Genomic DNA, 22,175 nt, shown 5'->3' on the forward strand with positions numbered 1-22,175 from the left:
CATAATGCATTAGCATTTGACTTGTATAGCATGGAATACAATCGGTAACAACATTTTCAAAAATTAATTCTTTTATGAGCTTTTCTATGAACTTGTAATTTTGTAAAATTATTTATTTAATATTTGTTTAAATGAAATAGTTTCATATCAAAATCATTATCCTTTTTAATGGTTTAATTCATCCTTTGTCAGAAATGAAGAGTTATTTAGGTGCTGGCAAACTTTATTTGGTGGGCCTAAATAACTTGAAAATACGGCATGATCTATATTTAGAATGAATTTGGTAACAGAAGCTTTACACCTACTACCAAGCTGGTGCCAAATTCACACTGTGTGGGTATTCACACACACACACACACACACACACACATGATATAAGACTCAAGCCAATGTCATGCGATACAACATGAATTTGATTGTGCTACTAACATTTCACTTCCAGAGCAATCAGTTAAAAGACGACCGGTATTGATGTCATGTGATGAGGGGGCCGACTACCGTCCTGGGGTAGTCAGTCTGCTTGGAAAAGTCGGGCCACCCATTACAATTTTTATTTAATGGACAGTCCTGACAACAAGGTACGTACGTAGGCATATCGGCAACAAGCTGTTGGTGATTTGAAAATCTGAAAACCACAAGAATCAGAAACTTCAAACTAGTTTATTTGTTCTCATGCTGCAATGTTCCTGAGAAACTTGAATGCTGTTTTGAACTTTCTCTCCAGAAAATAAATTAAACACACACATTATGAACACTAACATCAAGACCGCAGTGTTATGTTTACAGTACAAAACATTTTTTACACAAAAGTGTAGGAATAATGCACTAAAAAAGGTTTACAACAGAGCCTCTACTCGAAAGCCACACGTATTTTACAGTCTGACTCTGAACAACCATGACTGGGTTGCTTTTGGGTACGAGGACAGATCTACATCAACACTTAAATGTTAACAAAACACTTACTGTATTTCATGTGTAACTCTCTGTTAGCATCAACTACGACGTATCCTAATCGCTACTCTAATGCCGCTTCAACTTGACTTCAGCAGTGATGCACCAGCAGAAATATATCTGACCAACCAACTTCTGCCTCATAAATAATAAAAAAATAAATTTCGTCCCTTTTCTATGGAAACCCATTTCCGCCACTTAATATAAAACAAAATTACAAAAAATAATCGCATCTTTCAATTATGAGTTTATATCTCGCAATTTTGACTTTATAACACGCAATTCTTAAAAAAAAAAGTCAGAATTGCTAGATATGAACTTGCAGTTGCGAGAAAAAAAGTCTGAATTGTTAGATAAAAATTTGCAATTACTTTTTACATTTTTTTTATTCAGTGGCGGAAAAGGGCTTCCATACTTTTCAAATCATTTCATTAAAAAACAAACAAATAAAGAAGAAGAAAAAAACCTTTAACCAAATACAATGTTTTTTTTTCTGATAAATAAAAAAGACACCTTAATATTCAAATGCAAAATATGAAACACAAGTTGCTGTAGAGTGGCCAAAACTGTCTCAAATACATATTAACCGCACAATACAGATATTGATGATCGCTACAACTACAATGACAACTCATGAAACTCTCACAGATATGTACATAGGACTTAAGACCGCACATACACTCACACACATATTGCTGCTCGGCATGTTTGGGAGTTTCACATGAGGGCGAATAAGTTCCACACATAGATTTCACTCATGTTCAAGTTGGTCCAAAATGTTCTGCTTTGACCGACAGAAAGTTGCTTTGTTTGAAAGTGACATCATTGCTACACTATTGAAAGGTGACTATTTTTGTCGAATTTCGCTAATGAAATTTGATTAATTAAAACTTCGAGATATGTGTTTATTTCAGAATCCTGAATTTGATCATTAAAGATGAAGGATAATTGACAAATTAAAAAAGGGGGTGGGGGGGTCAAAAGTGAGAGGCTTCATTGAAAATCTGAGAAACAAAATCTCATTTAAACCTCAAAATACGACATATGACGCAGATGCGTCTCGAGTGACCTAAACCTCCTGTTTCCCTCTCTTATTACTTGTCTCAACATCCCCATCCTATCCAATAAAAATCACAAAAACTACTAAAAAAAAATAAAATAAAAACTACTCACTAATTAAATAAGTGAATGTGTGACATTGTAAAAAGGTATTCACAGGATCAGTCTCCCAATTATTTTAAAGTTAACAAAATGTATGTATAATTTATTCATGCAAATGATATAAATGCATGTATGATGAAATAAAAAAAATTATAACTCTTCTTCTAAGGACCTTCCTCAACTGTTGAAAGAAACAAGCAAATGATTGGTTTTCACAGTGCAGATGGTTGAATGGTAGAGGGCACAAGACAGTGTCAGTGGATCTTCAGCCTCGAGTCTTTACTTAGCTACATGTGTAAAATAACCAGGCAACTCTACCCCATAAGATCCACCTTGAGAATGAGAGGATTTGGCTCCATCGTGCCAGAAAATACCGGGCTGTACCATTATCAGAGGGGGCTTCAGATGAGCCCGGCTATTGCATAACAGAAACCGGATCATCGATGTTACTGTGAGTTCAAACGCAAGAAAGCAGAGCAGGGAATGTGTGTTAGTGTGCCTCTCCTAGAGTGAAAAGGACATGGAGAAATTCAGAAGGGAGGAGGGACTTAAAGGGACAGTTCACCTGAAAATCATTATTTACTCAACCACGACTTGTTCCAAACCAGTACGAGTTTCTTTCAGATGTTGAACAAAGATGGAAGAGACTTTGAAGAGTAGCTGACGATAGCCATTGACTACAAGTCAACTGTTTGGTTACGAAGATTCTACTAAGTATCTTTTGTGTTCAACAGGTTTGGAACATTTTGGGTGAACTGTCCCTTTAAGAGGGAATACTGGATGATATGCATGCAAGGATTCTTCTGAAGAGTTTTGAGAGATTTGTGCGCGTGTGCATGTCGTTCTGATCCTTCGATAATGTTCATTTGCGTTTGGAATGTGTCGGTGTTGTAGAAGACTACTTTTTAAGTACAAATGTAAAGTGAAAGGCATCTGTGGGTCTTCTTAACACCGTTCCCAGCAGCTGTGGGTTTGCCACAGAACCCCTGGCATCACATTACACAATATTTTTACCTGACATGTGAAGCCATGCAGCGACAGCCTCAATGCATCATCTGCAAAACCTCGCAGAAAGAGCTGATCAATGTGCACTCCAACTGAAGTCAAAATCTGAATGATACAGTATTAAAAAACACTTTGAAGAAATAATAGAAAGGCGTCTTGTTTTAGTCGCATTTGGAAGATCCAGCTCCAAAGCAGACGTTAAATAAAAGACAATCCAGCTATTTAAAAGACTTTAAACAACTAGGCTGGACTAACCATCGTTTGGCTGAGGTGGACAGGGTTATGGAAGTGGAGACTGTTTTTGGCTCCCGGGTGGCAGAAGAAGACCTTGGACTTTGTTGGAATGTTATTGTTGTATATGCAAGTCCAACAAAGGTTAAGTGTCAAAGGTGAAAGGTCATGTCCAGGTGGGGAAGACCATGTTAGATCAACTCCCTGCTGTTCCGAATTGCACAGCAAAGGACCATACTGAAGATCATGCCAATAATCTGTAAAAAGAGGAGATGTTGCACGTGAAACTGAAGTTGACCCTGTTTGCTTCACTTTTTAGTCCACACTCTGATATTCCGACTCGGGCTCAGATTGATAAGGCGATACTGACGCCATTGTTTACAGCACACCGGAGCACATGCAAAAGAAGAAAAACGGTCAAGATATTGGCTTGACAAAGCCTTGCTTGAATATTTACCATGACTCCTGCAATTCCAATCCCCACAGAACTCACGATGAAGAGCTTACTGTTGAAAAACTCTTCGATGGCCTCGTGACATGTCTGCATGGAGTCAAACAGATCGATAACTGACTGATTCATAATATGCATCTCAATACCACATCTTCCAAAACAGGGGAGCATTTCCCAAAACCATAGTTGGTAACTAAGTCAGCAACTAACAATTTCCCATTGCCAACCAACTAAGTTGCTAACAGGTTAGCAACTATGCTTTTGGGAAACGCACGCCAGTTTAGTTTCAATGCACATTGAACAGATGCCACACTAACTGAAGTGCCAAACATACAGGAGTTCTTCTGATTGCATTCATAATGATTCTCAGATCTGTGCTTCATTTATTCTCACCTGGTTTGATCCGACGTTTTGACACAAACTGGCTGAGGCGCAGCAGTTCAACTGCAGATGTGAAGTGGTCAAAAATGTAACTCTTTCATAATAAGGTCAGACAAATATAGAAACATAATTTATCTTACATTTCTATCAGTGTTGTTATTGATCACTTATAACTGATCTCAATCTGAAATTAACTGAATTAAGTGCGAGTACTAAAATGACTAAAACAAACTCAAATGAAAATAAATCAATAGAAACTGACAAAATCATATAACAAACAAACTGATTTCAGATGAACAAACATTTATATTTAATGTTAATCGTAATAAATATAGCAGATTATAAATAAAACTAAATTAAGACTCTACGCTAAATAAGCATATGACTTTTCTAAATAAGTATTGTATTCAGTAAATTTTAATCATCTCTATAGGGCAGGTGATTTTGTTACTATTTTCCGCTTCAGGTTTACTCTTCCTGTTTCGATCAACAGTGAGACGCAAGAAAACGAAGTAAAAAGTGCAAACTCACGGTGTCATGGTAGGGGTTTACGGTTGCATTACTGCTGTTTTCTGCTGATTTGTCATAGAAATCTTTGATTTCCCCAATGATCTAAAATGCCGAATAAAAACTTATGTTGTAAAAGTCCGACTGATTTTATTTCAAATGAACTCTGAATCCACATGACTGGGATCTTTTGCAGTTTTGTAGTACCTTTTCTTTGTTGAGGAACCCGAACACTCCTGCAGCGACTTCTGCTCCAAAGATGACCAGAAGACAGGTGAAAAACTGCCATGCAAGAGAAACACAGCACCTGGGATATGTCAGCTTTATATTCCATACTATATTTTCTAGAATAAATCAATGTTGCAGGTGTTTCCTCTTTTTTTATTTTTTTTTTATTATTGTTTTGTTAACTTGAAAACAGTAGAATCTCTCACTCACCAATCCCAGAAGGCACTGAGACTCCCTCACGGCACCACAGCAGCCGAAGAAGCCCACCAGCATCACCAGACCCCCGGCCCCGATGAGGATATAGACCCCTGCGCAGGACACCACAACACACACACACACACACACATAATGCTTTTTCATGCTGCGCTAACATTTGGGAAAATCTGAGGAATTAATTTACATTCAATAGCCTATGGCTTACTGTTGGTAGCCAAAACATTATTTATCTACATAAAAATATTTAAAATAATTAATAAACTTAAAAAGGGCTGAAGGATGCATTACATTTTTTCTTTCCCGTTTCTTTTTGTAAGATGATTACAGCAATTCAATGAGACGCAATTGTAAACCTGTTTTCACAGCTTTATGATATATATTTTTTATGATATAGCACAGCTATATTACAATATTAATATATTTCTGACCCACTTTATATTAAGTGGCCTTAACTACTATGTAGTTAAATTGTAATTATTAATTTGGTACAATGCACTTATTGTGTACATACATGTTTTTACATTGTACTTATATTTGAAAAATATCTGCACATAATTACATGTATAATTACACGTTGACCCATCCCTTACACCTTAACACACCCTTAAACTTATCCATACCACCAAATCTGTCCCTAACCTTACCCCATCCCACCTCAATAGCAGCAAAAAAAAAAAAAAAGTTTCAATACAATATGAACACAATTACATTGTACCTTGTATTTATTTTTTGATGTAAGTACATAGTAGTTAAGGCCACTTAATATAAAGTGGGACCAATATTTCGGTCTTAGAAATAATAATAAAATTATTATTCTTATTAATAAAATTGTTTGGCTTCCTAAAAACACCAGTGTGAATTTTACATAAAGGAGGTTTGAGTAAAAAAAATAAAAAATAAAAAAAATATGTTGTTCAATTTGGTTTCTGAAAAATCTCTTAATTTTGCTCTCATAGTGTACAAAATGCATTGGGAAACAGTGATAATGTATATTATGAAATAGTATTGATAGTTATATATAATAAACAGTATAAAAATTAGCCAAAAATAACATCAGTAAATAAATACAGTAAATATTAGCAATAATCCTTGAGATCCTGCAGATTTCAAATCATGTACTTCTGAGTGGTCCTGCTCCAGCCAAGAAGCTGTCATTGATGGGAACTGGACTGTTAAATAATCATTTTCTCCTGGTATTAGACCCTTTTTGGCACAACACTGCTGTAGTTTCAGCAGGATGTAATCAGTCCCCGCCAGCAGAGGGAAGCACAAGGGTTAAGTGAGTCCCTTTGGGAGATGACCGCATGTGTTTGAGCACAGCGTGGTCGTGTACAACACTTTAAGATGATGTCATTATCTTTCATTCCATCGACTTATTGTCCTCATTAGAGCAAAACAGAAAGAGAGCGTGGGGTGCATGAATTCCCATCTGAATCCGCAACAGAGCCACAGGTCTAATACCTAACAGGTTTGGTCAACATCAGGCCATGGAGAGACAGCTTCCTGTTATGCGCTGATCTAGGATCAGCTTCCTCTGACTCTAGCCTCAAATTGTAATCAGGAGACATGAGCTCTTTAGTTCAGCATGGGGAGTTCATCCTGAGCCGGTTTAATTATGCCACAGGAGACCTGGGACAGGTGGGAAGTCTGGAAATGAGACTGAATCTCTCTTGAGAGAATTTTGTAGTGAATTTTGCAACCCTTTACAGTATAAGCAATGGTGATACTTGTCTTTGCAAGTACCACTAAGCATACCAAAAACAACACTTTTTATTTCCCAGAATATAGGCTTCCTCTTGGCTTTACTCAAACCGAAAATACCCTTATCTCAAGCATTTGAGAGTAAAACTGAGATGAACGAAAACAAAGGGTGACAGAGAGAGTTAACACAACCTTTATCTTGCCTCTTGACTAAAAACAATCTTGTCACATGCTGATAATATTTACACCGTTGCCACAGTAGCTGCGGAGAAGACAATCCTTTGTCATTGCCGACTGTAATCTAAAAGTCATGCAAAATGTGTGTGTGTTTGTGTTTGTGGGAGGACTAAGAAGCCTGAACTGGTTAATGTCAGCTCTGTCAGGTGGTTTATTCCAAACCATTAAGGTTTGGCTTGTTAGCATGGTCCAGTTGGGTGTTGTGTTGAATGTGTTGAATCAATAACAATATCACGTTCTCAACATCACTTCACTCCCGTGAAGGCCATTGCAGACAGAAGACGGTCATCATCCATCCTGCTCAGCTTCTCCACAAGGTTTGGAAATTACTCAATACAACTTTGGTACGTAAAATATTTGTATTTATTGGCTTAATGTGTAAAATAACATATGTTGTCGAAGAGTAAGTATGGTTTAAAAAGTCGTATTTTCTAGTTGTATGTATGCAAATGTTCGTTTCGTGGCACTCTGAAGCCTCAAAATACAGGCGGTCCCACAGTATTTTCCCTATAAATATTAAAACAAATATTTTCCCACAGGGTACTGAGCTGAATTTATATGGAAAATGATAAAAATATAGTTTGGTATGTATTATTCGAGCCCAGTGCTGCCTCAGAGACCGTTCAAACAGAACCCAACGGATCACTGTTTGGATTTAGAGCGGCGGGAATAAAAAATAAATAAAAATAAATTAAAAACCTTTAAACCTAACAGCGTAAAGACATCCATCAGATTATACATCGATGATATTAGGGAAAAAACAGGATTACTACTCAAACGGTCTATTTTCTGCATGTTATAAGGGAAACTAAAGAGTACCATAGATGAGCACCTCCCTCAAAGTAATTTTGTAGTGCGTAACTTAACGTTACGTTTAATATTGCTGACATAAGCTTGGTTCAGATGAAGTTCTGAAGGTAACGTCACAAACTCTTCTTTAATTTTTCTCTGAAGTAGTCATTCAAGTGCCTCAACAGAACCCATTGTAATGCTGCGTGAATATACGGTTATAAGTAAATTTCATACGTTCGAAACTATAGGTTTTGAATAACAGTAATAATAGCATAGCTATATCTTGTATAAATAGCCATACAATAAGGATAGACACAAATGTGTTAAATTTCCTTTTATTTTGTTATAATTCTGTGTTGTGTCATTTAAAAGCAAAGTCTGGATGGTAAAGTTTTTTCTTTTCTTTGGTAATTAAAACAAACATGTCAATACATTTGACTTTCTCTGTAAAGATTTATATATATATATATATATATATTTATGTTTATTATTTTACATGTTTATGGTATTTTGGAATGACTGAAGATCAGCGCAGATTTCAATAAGCAGCGAGTCCTTTTATATTTGTATCCATCAAAATGCTATGCAGACATAATGGAAATGACATTGACATTGTAGAGCTTGGACAAAGTTTTAAGTAAATTTATTTACTTTCTAAATGCACATTTATTTGAGTCTGTAAGTTTTACGATTGTAAGGCAAATTTTAATGCTTGCTTTTGTTTTTATTAAAGCACACAGGCTAGGAGAAAGGAATCATCAAGGACATGACTGTTGTGGTTACGCTTGTGGGTGACCAAACTGAGCACCATCAGTCTGCAGTGGATCAAAGACAATCTTCTTCTGGTTCTGCTTCAGTGTCAATGGCATTGATCAATGCGAGATCTCTTTCAAACAAGAATTTTATTTTAAAATAGGTTTTCCTCTCTTGGATTTTCTATTTATTACTGAGACTCCACATTGGTGATATGGCTCCTTTTTCTGAATTTCCTCCTCCAGACTGTAGGGTTTTTTTTAGCTCCCCGAGGTCAGCTGGACGGGGGCCTTGCTGTCATTTTTAAAAATAATTTAAAATGCTATCATTCTTGTTCAGATAGTTTTTTTTTCAATTTTGGGAGATTTTAATATTCACGTGTGTTGTCCTTCCAGACCCTTGGTTAAAGAGTTTAATCATCTATTGGAGTCATTGGGTGTCTTGTAGGGGAGCGTGATTTCACCAAGTACAACATGTTCCTGGATCAACATCCTTGTTGATCCTGGAACAACAGTCCAATAAACCAATCAGAATTTAGACAACTGTTCAAGAAATATGTTTTAGGCTTAAAATCAGGGTTAGGTGCTTCTACACTCTTGTTAATCGGCTATCATTTTTCCACTGAATTTAGGAATAAATTCTGGGTAAGGTTAGGTTTAGGGGCAGGGATTGGGTTAAGTTTATATTTTTGGACAATAATGTTGATCCAGGATCATCAAAAGATCCAGGAACATGTCTTACTTGGCAAAAATCACGCGACAATGTGTTGTAGGTCCTACACATGAACATGGTCATACCATCGACTTAGTGTTAACTCTTGGCTTTTCTGTCGGCAGTGTGCAAATTGCTGACACTGTATTTTCTGACCAGAAGACTTTTTTGTTTAACCCAGTTTTTTCTTATAATTATCAAGCTAATGATGTCACTGTTACTATTGAATCTCGGGTTCTCTCTTCCTTTACTGCTAGCAGTTTTTCAGCTGCTTTTGATATTCTCCCATTTAAATTATTGATGGAGTCTCCCTGTTCTTATATGGGACCTGAGGAGTTGGTTATCCAGTTTAACTCCACGTTCTGATATTCTGAATTATGTGGCTCTGTTGAAAATTAAGAATAAGAAAGCTAAGTCCCAGCCCTGGTTGAACAGCAATATTAGGGCCCTTAGACAAGAGTGTAGGAGGGCTGAACGTAAATGGCTCAAAAAATAAATGACAAGTTTCTTACGAATCTTACGAATCCTTGAGAGACTGTTTGATGAAGTTTCAAAAAGCAGTTAAATTAGCTAGATCAAACAATTTCTCTCACATTATTTCAAAGGATTGTCATAATTCAAAAATACTCTTAACTATTTATACAGTACTTCAACCTGTTATCCTTCCTTCAATTTCTGTGGACACTTGTAAAAATATTTACTGATAAGATTGCTGGAATTTGCTCAGATTTTATCTGTAACTAGTGATCCTGCTACTTTTGCTGCTCCTTTGAAATTTTTTTGCAGTTTTGTTCCTGTCTTTGTGTCACAACTTAAAGACATTGTTGCACATATGAAAGTCTCTGGTTCTTCATGTGATGTTATTCCATCTACTTTATTTAAGGAGGTGAGTGATTTAATTGGTACAAGTGTGCTATCTATTTACAATAGTTGTATGTCTACTGGTATTGTTCCAAATAGTTTAAAACATGCTATCATTAATCCCCTTCTTAAGAAAGTAAATCTTAGATTTAATAGATTTCAGTCAGGTTTTACAGTTAGTCCTAGTACAGAGTCTGTGTTATTGAGAGTTTAATATTGATTTATGATTGATTGATTGATTTCATATAATGATATTTTATTAGATGTAGATTCAGGTAGTCCTGTTGTTCTTCTAACGTTGGATCTCAGTGCAGCCTTCGACACAGTTGATCATGATATCCTCATTGATCGTCTCAAAGACCAAGTGGGTATCCTTGGTTCATCTTATCTTAAGGGTAGAACCATTTTAGTCAGTTTTGGAAACTACTCTTCTTCGGTTGTACTTTTGACGTGTGGGGTTCCTCAGGGCTCGATTTTCGGACCTCTTTCATTTACCCTTTATTTGCTTCAGTTGGGTAAGATTTTTGATAAGCATGGTATAAAATTACCATCTGTATGCTGATGATTCTCAAATTTATTTCCCTTTAAAATACAGGGATCAATCTTCTCTTGAATCTTTGTAGAACTGTTCAACTGATGTGAAGTGTTGGTTGGCAAGCAACTTTCTCCAACTGAATGAGGACAAATCATTCAGAGTTTATTGTTTTTGGCCAGAAATGATGTGGTATGGATTCTAATGACAATTATTAGATGCATTAATTGCCTCCCTCTTCTGATCTGCTCTCTGAGAGACCTTTTACTTTAGCCACATTCATAGTGATTTATAATTATAAGACCCCTTTAAGAGCCATGTTTAACTTTAGAACATGCAGTGCAAGAGACTATTATTTAAAAGGAATACCCCTTTACACCGATATATTTTCTGATCATTATAAGTTATAGTTAGAATTGGATAAAAAAAAAAAAAAAAAAAAAACTGAAAAAAACGAATATGTTGTATTGGTTTGTCACATTTTATGACATTCAGAAATCATGTACAATACCAGTGAAGAAAATAATTTCCCCCCGTTTTTAGCCTAGTTGGTTCTGGAGGTGTATTTTCCACTTAATTCCCATTGGGGTTTTAAAGTTTTTGTGTTCAGCAGAACAAAGAAATTTGTACAGGCTTTTAATGGTTTAATACAGAAAGTGATTTTTAATGTTTGTAACCGAAACAGTTGAGGAGCACCATTTACTTTTGACTTTCATATTTGGTTACAAACATTTTTCAAAATATCTTCCACTTGAGGGTGAATGACAATTTTAATTTGTTGGTAGCTGTCCTTTTAACAAAACATACAACTTTAATAGTGTATGTACATATGTGTGTTCAGTTGTTATAAATGTAAAATGTAATGTAAAAATAATGTAATATTTTGTGTTTTACAAGCCATCCGGTGACATTAAAGATGTTGAGAAAGAAATTGAAGCGGTAATTCTGATTATAACTGAGGAGCAGCAATGTGATGTGCTTCCCAAGGAATAACCAACATTGGTCTCATTTGGACATCCTGTCATCACTGACATCTCCCAGGTCCAAGGCATTTGGACTCCTAATGGGTCTGTATGCAGTGAACATCCACTACCTCCAGCGGCCGGAACTGTAGGTTTGGGGGAGTGAATGTACCACGCTCTTTCCCTCCTTCAATACCACAACTGAGGTGTCCTTGAGCAAGGCACTGAACCCCCAGCTGCACCTTGGGCACCGGAGCATAAATGGCTGCCCACTGCTCTGGGTGTGTATTCATGGTGTGTGTGTGTGTGTTCACTGCTGTGTGTGTGCACTTTGTATGGGTTAAATGCAGAGCACGAATTCTGAGAATGGGTCACCATAGTTTCACTTTTCCATGTTCATGATGTGTTTATTGGCTCCACAGCTAACTCTTTTATAATATTATATATATATATATATATATATATATATATATATATATATATATATATATATATATATTTTTTTTTTTTTTTTTTTTTTTTTAAGGAACTTTAGGTTCTTTTGCGCCTTTCATTATATTTTAGAATGTACATTAAAGTTGATAATGTTATGACTTGGAATATGCAGGTTCTCATGTAAACAAATGTTTCTCGTCTCATTTTCCTATACAGTAATTTACACATTTTCCTTCAAATTGACAAGTGGTTTCACTTTCCTTTTTCTATCTTTTTCTTGTTTTATAACCACTAAATAGCATTATGGTGTGGGAGAGTTTGGAAACTTTCGAGATCCTTCTGATGTTAAGACTTGTCTGGTCATGCTGCGCTATGAAATTTAGAATCTGATGGTTCAGATCTTTGTGCTTCCATGTGCATTCCATTCATGTTTTATCATCCAGAAGTACAGTACACTCAATTTTCAATTTCAACTAAATGTGATTTCGGTTGCCTTATATATATATATATATATATATATATACACATATAATATCTTGGTTTCTCATTTTGACCATGACTTGCATTATGTTGGGGGCATGTGAACTTGTGTAGGCTTAATATGCAGTGTTTAACAAATAATCCATGTAGTTTTAATCTGAGGAATTGAAATGCAACTCTTTGTTTCTTAATGCCAAGGTTATTTATTTCACATCACAATTTCAAGTGTCGGTTCAGATCTTTAGATGCGTGTGTGTGTATTTTGAAAAAAATGTTTAATCAATTGTTGATGTGTTGACAGCAAATGTGTTGTGTTGATGTGTTCAATTTAAATGTGAATGAAAGTGCTGTCTATATCATTAAATAAATAACATTTTAAAAAAATTTTTGTCATCTTTAGTTAAAAATTTAAGGCAGTGGGGTAACATTTGTTTACGATGTAAACAAAATATCCCTGTTGACACAACATGATTGGGCTAGAAAATAATAGTCAAGTCAATTTAAAGAAATTTGTTACCTGGACTATTTCCACTCTAATGGGAAGTTGTTTCAACAAGAAATATTTTTTCAAGATAACAAAAAAAATCTGGGCAGCTGGATAACAAAGTATTTTTAGTTGACTCAAATTATTTTTTACAGTGTGATAAACAAGTATGGTCAAAAGTAATCTAAAAGTAATCTAATTACATTACCTTAAATCTGTAATGTAACAGATTACATTATTAACTACAATTTTTGTCATCCAATTTGGAATCAGTATTGGATTACAATTGGTAAGTAATCTACCCAACTCTCTCTCTCTCTCTCTCTCTCTCTCTCTGTCTCTCTCTCGCACTCACTCTCTCTCGCTTTCTCTGTTTCTGTCTGTTTCTTTCGTTCGCTCGCTCACTCGCTCTCTTTCTATATTTATAGTGGAGCTGTTACTATAAGGGTCAGTAAACAAAGTAAATAATTACAGAAACAGAAACTGGCAAGCTTCAGTTAGTCTATAAATATAAATGTATTTGCATCTAACAAAGGAAAACAAGGCTGTGTGTGATGCAAATGTGACTGTGGGTTGCAGGCTGGGTTGAACAAGATAAAACTGGGCTGATGAGAAACAAAAATGTGACTTTGTCACTGGGACATGGCTGAGGATTTAAGTCATGCTTGTTCACACTGGCTTCGTTTCACAGCTTTAAGTACTAAAACCCACAGATGAGGGTGATGTCAGCATTTAATTTAGTGCTTTCAGAGTTACTGAGCTTGAGGAGGCTGTTAGAGGACAGAAATATTTCCTGACATCATGAAGTACTGTTCTCTGCATCCAGATTTAGCACTGCATAACCTGTCTGTATCTCTCTCTCCTCCCATGTTGACTTGAAGTCGTGTGGTTTCCTCCATGTATGCATAGCTTGAAATGTCACTTCCTGTTTTTAGAAACACCAACCTCTGAAATTCACAAGAACTCACTGTGTATCACGAGGGCTGGGCAGAAGGCCGTGGAAACTTTGTTTCCATTCAAACACTAGGTCTGTCTGAAGCTCCTTTATTTCTATTTTAAGTGCTATAGAGGGCTCCAAAACTCTGAAAGCACTAAATTAAATGCTTGTATTTTTTTATTCATATTTTGCAGAACAGTATAATCATTAAATATATCTATTTTTTTATAATTTTAAATATGATCAATTTTAATATTATAATTATCATTAGTTATATACATTAAATATTTTGTATAATAAGTTTTTATATTAATAATAAAAATATTTAAATATTTTAATGTTTTTTGTAATATTTTCAAACATAACTTTTTATATAAAAATATATTATCAGCATTTTTCTCAAATCATAACAAATCTTTTTTTGTTATTTAATGAGTTTATTTTCAAATTTTAATTTGAACTTTTTTCTCAAAATTGTATGATTTTTCCTTGAATTGCAACTACTTTTTTTTTCTTGTAATTTATTATTTATTGTAAGTTTATTTTCAACATTTAATTTAAAAAATGTTTCTCATAATTTATCAACAGTATCTATGTATCATTTTTCATATTATAAATAATAATTAAAATTATTTTGTATTTAGTAATTATACTTTAAATGATTATTTAAATATGTCAAATAATACAATTCATTTTATTTTATAATACCAAATTATACTTAATTGTACTTCATATTTACATATAATTGTATTAATTTTGTGTCAATGTTTCTTAAACTTTGCTTATTTTTAAAATGTTCTTACTCTAAATCACATCATTTCGATGTGGTCTCAGGTACTTTCTCAAGCCCCACTGTATAAAGGCACCTGAGAAATAATCATGAAATATAATCGATTATTTGCTTACCGATAAAGAAGGTACCGGGTCCCCCATCTAAAAGAGACACGGTTTTTGCATCTAGTCTCAGCCAGAGCCCCACAGCCAGAACCAGCGAGCCAATCATCTGCCAAAACAACACCGAAAGATCTTCAGAGGATGTCATTTCAGATCCAAAGAACATAAGAATCATTAGCAGATAAATGCCTAAACAACACGTTACAATTCCTCAAGATGAATTCATTTGACAAAAAGGATTATGAAAACATCGTCAGACCTCTCTCTATCTAAGGCCTGAAAGATTCTGTACTCTTTGTCTTCAGTTTTTATGGAGAGGTGGCACAGATATTTTCCACTCTGGCAGGATCCTTTTGGTTTTAAATCTAAGAAATGACGGCTGAAGGCCAAACCATGAAAGGAAAAGCAGACGGCAGAGTTCATCCACCAGCACTCTTAAATGAACTCTAATTACTGCTGACAACGAAAGCAGACACTCATCTGTCAAAGTGCATTTAAAAGCCCATCTGTTGAGTGCCATTTGATTCAATTTAAAATGCGCTTCCCAGTTTTACACTCTTGGACTCCTGCCACCACTCAGGGCAATTTTTCCAATTAAGAGAGGGTAAAGCATGTTAATATATATGTGTGTGTGTGTGTGTGTGTGTGTGTGTGTGTGTGTGAGAAATCAACACCTCTGAGATTTTTCAGCTCAGAAGGGCAAAGACCATCTAAGGTGATGAAAAATCATATTACATATGTGTTTAAAACGACATCCATGAGGATGATGCAAGACAAGCGTCTCTTTCCTCCGCCTCTCCTGTCTGCTACAGCTGTCATATAACACGACCCCCCGCGGGACATGAACCTCTCAAACACTGGGTAGTGTGACATCATCCCGCCCCACCCGGTGTCCCCCTCCAGAGACCTCCTCTGGCCATCAGGGTTTATCTCTGGGACAAAACACCAACTGTCTGTCTGGGACACACTCCTCTACACCAGACAATGAGCGAGCGACTGGAAAATCTGTTCATTAGATTAAGATAAACAAGTATATTGTATATAATGTATGTAAATACATAAGAGGTTTATCTAATGCATATTATACTGATTTCTGAAGATCATGTGACACTAAAGACTGGAGTAATGATGCTGAAAATACAGCTGCGCATCACAGGAATAAATGACACTTTACAATATATTCGTATAGAAAAGTTAGTTTAAATTGGAATAATATTCTACAATATTACAGTTTATACTGTATTTTTTTAATCAAATCTATTATTATTATTATTATTACAATAATACAATTAGTTATCTTAGTATAGGTTGCACTGCTTCATATTTTATGTAGAAACCATGAAAATATAGAGTTCAAAAGAACAGCATTTATTTGAAATGTAATGTAAATCTTTTGTAACATTATACATTTCACATTTGATCAGCGTGTCCTTGCTGAATAAAACATTAATTAAATGTATTACAAAATACATAAAGTTATTATAAATAATTATCAAATAGTTTGCTTTAAATAATAATAAAATAATAATAATAATAATGCATGGATAATTGTAAGAATAAGACAGACAATTAAAATACTAAAGAAAAATACTAATGTGGGTCAGCTTAGGACCAGCTTACACTCTTTAAATTCTTACAGTTGCCTGTTGGTTTGCTTTTGTCTTTCTTTTCTTATTTTACAAACAGTACATGGAAAACATTGGCTTTTTCAAGTTTATTGGGAGTTTTATGGTGACTTTAGACTATTTCTGAGCACATTTTTATGCAAGTTCCATCATTTCAGCAACAAACAGTTTTTAATTTGTAGCAGAGAAGAAACCGGCCATGATTCATCTACCAGACTTTGCTTTAACGTTTCACGCTCCAAGTCGAGATCATATGTGTACGTCCTCTAATGAAGAACTACAGCCAACACCAATTACTGTATAATGCTGGAAAACAAGGTGGAACATTTCAAACCGAGTCGTTATGAAAGGAGAAAAACAGGGGGAAAGAATGAAAGAATCGCTCAACCCAAACCCAGGAAGAGCTGATTAGATCTCCTGGTGGAAAACATAACCGAGTCAGCTCAGGGAAGTTTCCATCCTTCGACAGAGCTCATGTAGTGCACTAACCCACATGCTGCACCGAAGAGCAGAAACTGACCGGTTTACAATTCTGGTAAATATATACAGCATGCTGCTTATTAAGACATGCACTAATGATTCTAGTGTTGAGAGAGAGAGTGTGTGTGTGTGAGAGGAAAGGGAGTGTGTTCTATTGACTGATGATCAAGGGTGTGGTAACACACACACACACACACACACTCACACACACACTCATTCAAAAGCCTAATGGTGTTTACCACAAAGCCACTCCTATCCTGTTAGCATCAATTACAGGAGCATTATCACAACTCAAGCACCTCTTCCTCTTAATGTGCCGCTCTTGTTTGGATCACGTCTGTATGGTCAGTACACCAGCTGGTGATCAAGAAGCAGAAACCACACCTGAGTCCAGTTTCAGAATGAATAAAAGCACATATTAAAACTGCGGAGGCTGGCCCTGTATAACTATATGATGTTAAAAAGCTTTCTTCCACCCATCCTCGACACGGCGTATGTTCACTTCCTGTATAACAGTGACTCTGTTTAAACATCTCGACACACCGACTCTGGCATCATTTAAGCTATTAGTGTGCAAATTAGTTATAATGGAGCTAACCGGTGACCAAAAAGAGGAAGGAAGCAGTAGAGCCAAAAAATAATCGACCGTTTCCTCTTTACTACATTATTCCTGTCCCACAGTCTGCAGTCATATGCCTCTTCATTTGTCTTTAGAGACGGTTTACAACTCTGACCTCACTCTTTAATGCCTTCCTGTCCACTGTGCCCCTGACAGCCCAGATGTACAATCTGACAGCATTATTAATAATTAATAATTAACGAGCTAACACACATCATGGGAGTACGAGTCACTCTCTACAGAATACATCATCCAAGACAGGAAACACCGTGCATGGATTTATGGGTACGGCACACACACACACACACACACACACACACACGCTAGTGTAAACGAACAGCCGTTGCATGCTACACGCTGTCAGTGATCATCATATCTGTGAGATTAATGAGGTCAGTGCTCATTATCCTGTACAGGGTCCTCCCTCTGTGCGATCCAGTCTAGTCCGAACTGTGCCCATTTTCCGTGGCTGCGCTGCCAGGTCTGGAGGGAGAGGTTTTACAAACACTGGAAAAAAAAAAGAAAAAAAAAAAACTGTTCCTGTGACTGTTCCCAGACGATTTAGGTTTTTGTGTCAAACTGAACAAAGCACAGCTCCCATGCAGAGATTTCTCCGGTCATATATACTCACATTTTATATACTCTATACTCTTTAGCTCTCTCTCACAATCTCTCTTCACCCGTCGATCTCTTAATCACTCTCATACTTCTGTTCTTCAGATCTGGTTAACCACACGTCCCTACACTAAGAGCCACAGGCCACCGATGCTCCTACTCACAGTACTTCTGATAGATCAGGTATATTATAAATGATAATGTAAATATGAACGGAGATGGAAGTTCAAAGCATGTGACTTGCAGTGCCACCAAAGCCTCACTGGAGCAGCAGGGACTGGAAGCTGCACAATGGCTGTTTGTTTCAGCGAGTCTCCTTCAAAACACTGATGCACATCGCAGGTGTGGAAGTGGAAAAAGTTACCCTGCGTTACGCAGGGGCTTCCTTTGACTGTGCATGTTGGGGATACGTGTTTGGATCAGATCAGATAAATGAATGCTCGGAATGAAATACTTGAAGACTTTTGAAAAAAATAACAAATATGGTGCAGGATTTACTTTGAAACAGTTTTCAGTTTTTTTTTTTTTTATGTGAAAACTAGTATGTTTTGTGCAAACAGCACTATTAATGCATGTTTATTTGTGTTTTAAACTTTTGGTAAGTGCATAATTAAGCTCCACTCACTGTATACACTTGATATTTGGGCATCTGTGTACTCTGTGCATGCATTTATGATTAGAATAAACACAAAATATAAGTTTGTGACTGTAAATATGCTAACTTTCCCCCTGTAGTTACCAGTAGCTAAATATGACAAAACCCCCTTTGGAGACATTTAGATTTCTATGAAAACACTGCATGTATATTATATCCTGATTTAGACAGCTAATGTGTGTGTGACAAACTGAAGCTCCAGCTAAAGAAAAATGCCTCTTGTTGGGCACTTTGGCAAAACCTGATGGTAAAATGGCTGAAAAATGTGGAGGGAAAATATGGTAATGTAATAGAAAATACGAATAAATCTTTACGAGAGGTCTGTTATTGTGGAAAGAGGAAACATTACTAAAGTTCAGACGTGTTTAACAGGTTTACCACGACTGCAGGAGCCATGGTATCAAAGACTTGAATAAAAATACCACCAAAAAAATGTTTATATATATATATATATATATTTAAGAGGAATTATTAAAATCACTCAGATTAAGAATTTATTTCAATGCATGATTATAAATCCAGGAGTTACTTATAAATTATAAATAAAGGAGTTAATTTATTTATTAAAAAATGAATGAATCAGTGTTTTAATAAATCTTATAATGAACGAATCACTCTCAAGAATTCACTTAAGTCTCTCCTGGTTCTTTATGTCCTGACTGTCTATCCTCACAAATATAATTTCAAGTTAAGTCTGTAAAGGAGAGGTACAGTTGAGCCTCAGGAACGAATCGACCATTCACTGAAAGAGTGAATTCGATCATAAGAATCGTTTCGGCCGATGAGTGAATCATTCAATGCATCATTCGTAATAAATAAAGGCAAGCTCACAGCTCCACCTGCTGGCGTAAAGACATAACCTGCAAGACGGAGTTAGTGAACTGATCAATGAACGCATTTGAACAAATCTCCTCGTGTTCAGCAGATTCAGTCAGCGGTGTGAATCAAACACACAGTGCTACAGTGTCCGGCTGCTGCCCTCTAAACAAACACACGCTGAAGGAAAAAGGGGCGGATTTTCCCCAGTGGAAAATCTGATATAAGTCGCGCGAGCAGTGACTCTCAGCCTCCCTCCGAAGCTTTAAATTCCTGCATAAAGCGCGTAAACACACTAAAACACAGAACGAATACATGACTCGCAAAGTGCTTGCAAAACTGGCTCCACATTGCACAATATAGGCTACTAACATACCACACATGATTATAAATAAAACACTAACTGCATTTCTTACCCAGAATATAAAGTTGAACACGAAGAGGAGATATTTCACACATTTCATCCCGCCTTCAACTTTTCCCATGGTGAAAGTGTAACGTGACGGCCTCCTCTTTGAGAAACAGTCCGGCTTGCGGTGTCAAACACGGAGATGCTGTTGCACTGCACGAGCTCTGTCAACATTAGAGTTGTGACGTTCGCGAACGAACCGATTCTTTTGAACGGCTCATAAACATGAACGATGGGAGCCGAGTCGCGACTGGAGAGGAGCCGTTCTTTCTATCGTTCTTTTTTCCTATGCGTGTTCATACAAATGAGCTCCGCCAGGAGACAGAACAGTTATAGGGGGAGGGGCGCACCCAGCGCAGTCCAACCCTTTATAGCGTGATGATATTAGTTATTAGTTGTGCATGCATTTACATTGCATTTTGTGTTCATTTAAAACTTATTTTAAAATCATTAAAAATGTTCTTTTGTGATACTGTACTTGTATAGAAATGTTTCACTAAAAGCTGTTTTCCACAGACATTCATTGCAGCCCACTTTGTTATTGTTCATTGACTTGAAGGGGCTGATGTCCTATTTGCAAAGTTTACAGTAGTAATAGTATGTAGTATGTAGACATTTCCATTTTATTTATTCTAATTTTATCTACTTAAAAAAAAAATTAGTTTTCTATCAAAATGTTCTTGTGTGATAACAATGTTCTTGTGTGGAAGTGTTTGTAGTAAAAGCTGTTTTGCACAGAAATTCATTGCAGCCGGCTTTGTTTTTTATGTTTATTTGTGAGTAGGTATTGTATGAATAACATAAGTCAACGTAGTTTTACACACACACACACACACACACACTTTGTACTAAAGGTAAATCAAAATAATGATGTCACTGTCTAAGCAGAGGGATTTGTGCAACCCTATGGAATATAGTCGACACATGAGAAATGAGGTAATAATCAATATTTCAGAATAATTCAAACTCAGATATTGGTGTGTGATATCTGAGCTTTAATTATTTGACTACAAATCTCACCTCATAATACCTCCCAGTGATTATTTCCAGGATAAACTGAGATGCTCCCAAGCTGGCTTCTTAAAACTGACTAAATATTTAAAAAGAGCCAAAAGAGCCATTCTTTTGAACGGCTCTTTGAAAGGAACGGATCGCGAAGATCCGGATCCCCTCAAAGAGCCATAAATCCCATCACTAGTCAACATCTGATCTGCGGCGGGTGATTTCTTCAGTTTCTCTGTCCCGCCCCACTGAATAATGTGTCAGGGGTGACTCGAGGGGGGTACGAGATGGGCAACGGTGCATCCATGCACCGTACAGGGACTTCTTGCAGGGGACCGTGCGATCCCAGCCAAAGAGAGAAAACTTTTAAAAGCTTCTTTTTTTTAATTTTAATTTTTTAAATGGAGCACAAGCAAATACATATTTATAAACCTTTCGCAATAAAAATTTTCACTCTTAAGATAATCTTAAAATTAAAATGATTATGAAACAAATTGTGTTAAAGAGTAATACTATATTTCAAAACATGCATGTTGCCACAGTTCCAAAACCAGAAAGCTCTAGCTGTGTAATATAATATTATTTTCTCCCAGTTTTCTGCCGTTTTAAAAATTTCATTTGTAAGGCTAATGTTAATTTATTGAATATAATTTATTAGTTACCCACAGGCAGTGTGTCTCACCAGACCACACTTAAGCTGTGTTCCAATTCAGCAGCTGCATCCTTAGACGTATGCACACTAAGAAGGCAGCAAGGAAGGATTTCTAATGTGACAAAAAAACATAATATTGTGTTTAAAATATATCAATATTAACTTCTTATTTACTGAACTGTTGTATAAAATCACATTTAAACGTGTGATATTCAGGACAGAAACAGCCCTCGTTGCTCTTGCTGCTGGTGTGATAATCGCTTATCATATCATATAAATACGAGACAAAAACTCATACGGGGCATTTTTTACCCCAGTATTTTAGTAAACTGCATTTATGGAGTTGTTGCCCTGCATCATATTTGTCAACAGTCAACTGTATGAAATGTAAG

General features: G+C 36.1%; 1 protein-coding gene across 1 annotated transcript; it reads right to left on the minus strand.

Annotated features, from left to right (window-relative positions):
- Positions 1-644: 644 nt before the first annotated feature.
- Positions 645-20,328, minus strand: LOC113094043 (CD9 antigen-like). Its single transcript, XM_026259671.1, has 8 exons — positions 20,137-20,328; positions 14,923-15,019; positions 5,126-5,223; positions 4,895-4,969; positions 4,712-4,792; positions 4,193-4,243; positions 3,806-3,889; positions 645-3,605 (listed from the first exon to the last, which is right to left on the minus strand). The coding sequence occupies exons 1-8, from the start codon at positions 20,203-20,205 to the stop codon at positions 3,540-3,542; spliced, it is 621 nt and encodes a 206-aa protein (XP_026115456.1). The 5' UTR covers positions 20,206-20,328; the 3' UTR covers positions 645-3,539.
- Between the last annotated feature and the right edge of the window lie 1,847 nt (positions 20,329-22,175).

Source organism: Carassius auratus, unplaced genomic scaffold (assembly GCF_003368295.1).
Source record: "Carassius auratus strain Wakin unplaced genomic scaffold, ASM336829v1 scaf_tig00215236, whole genome shotgun sequence".
NCBI lineage: Eukaryota > Metazoa > Chordata > Actinopteri > Cypriniformes > Cyprinidae > Carassius > Carassius auratus.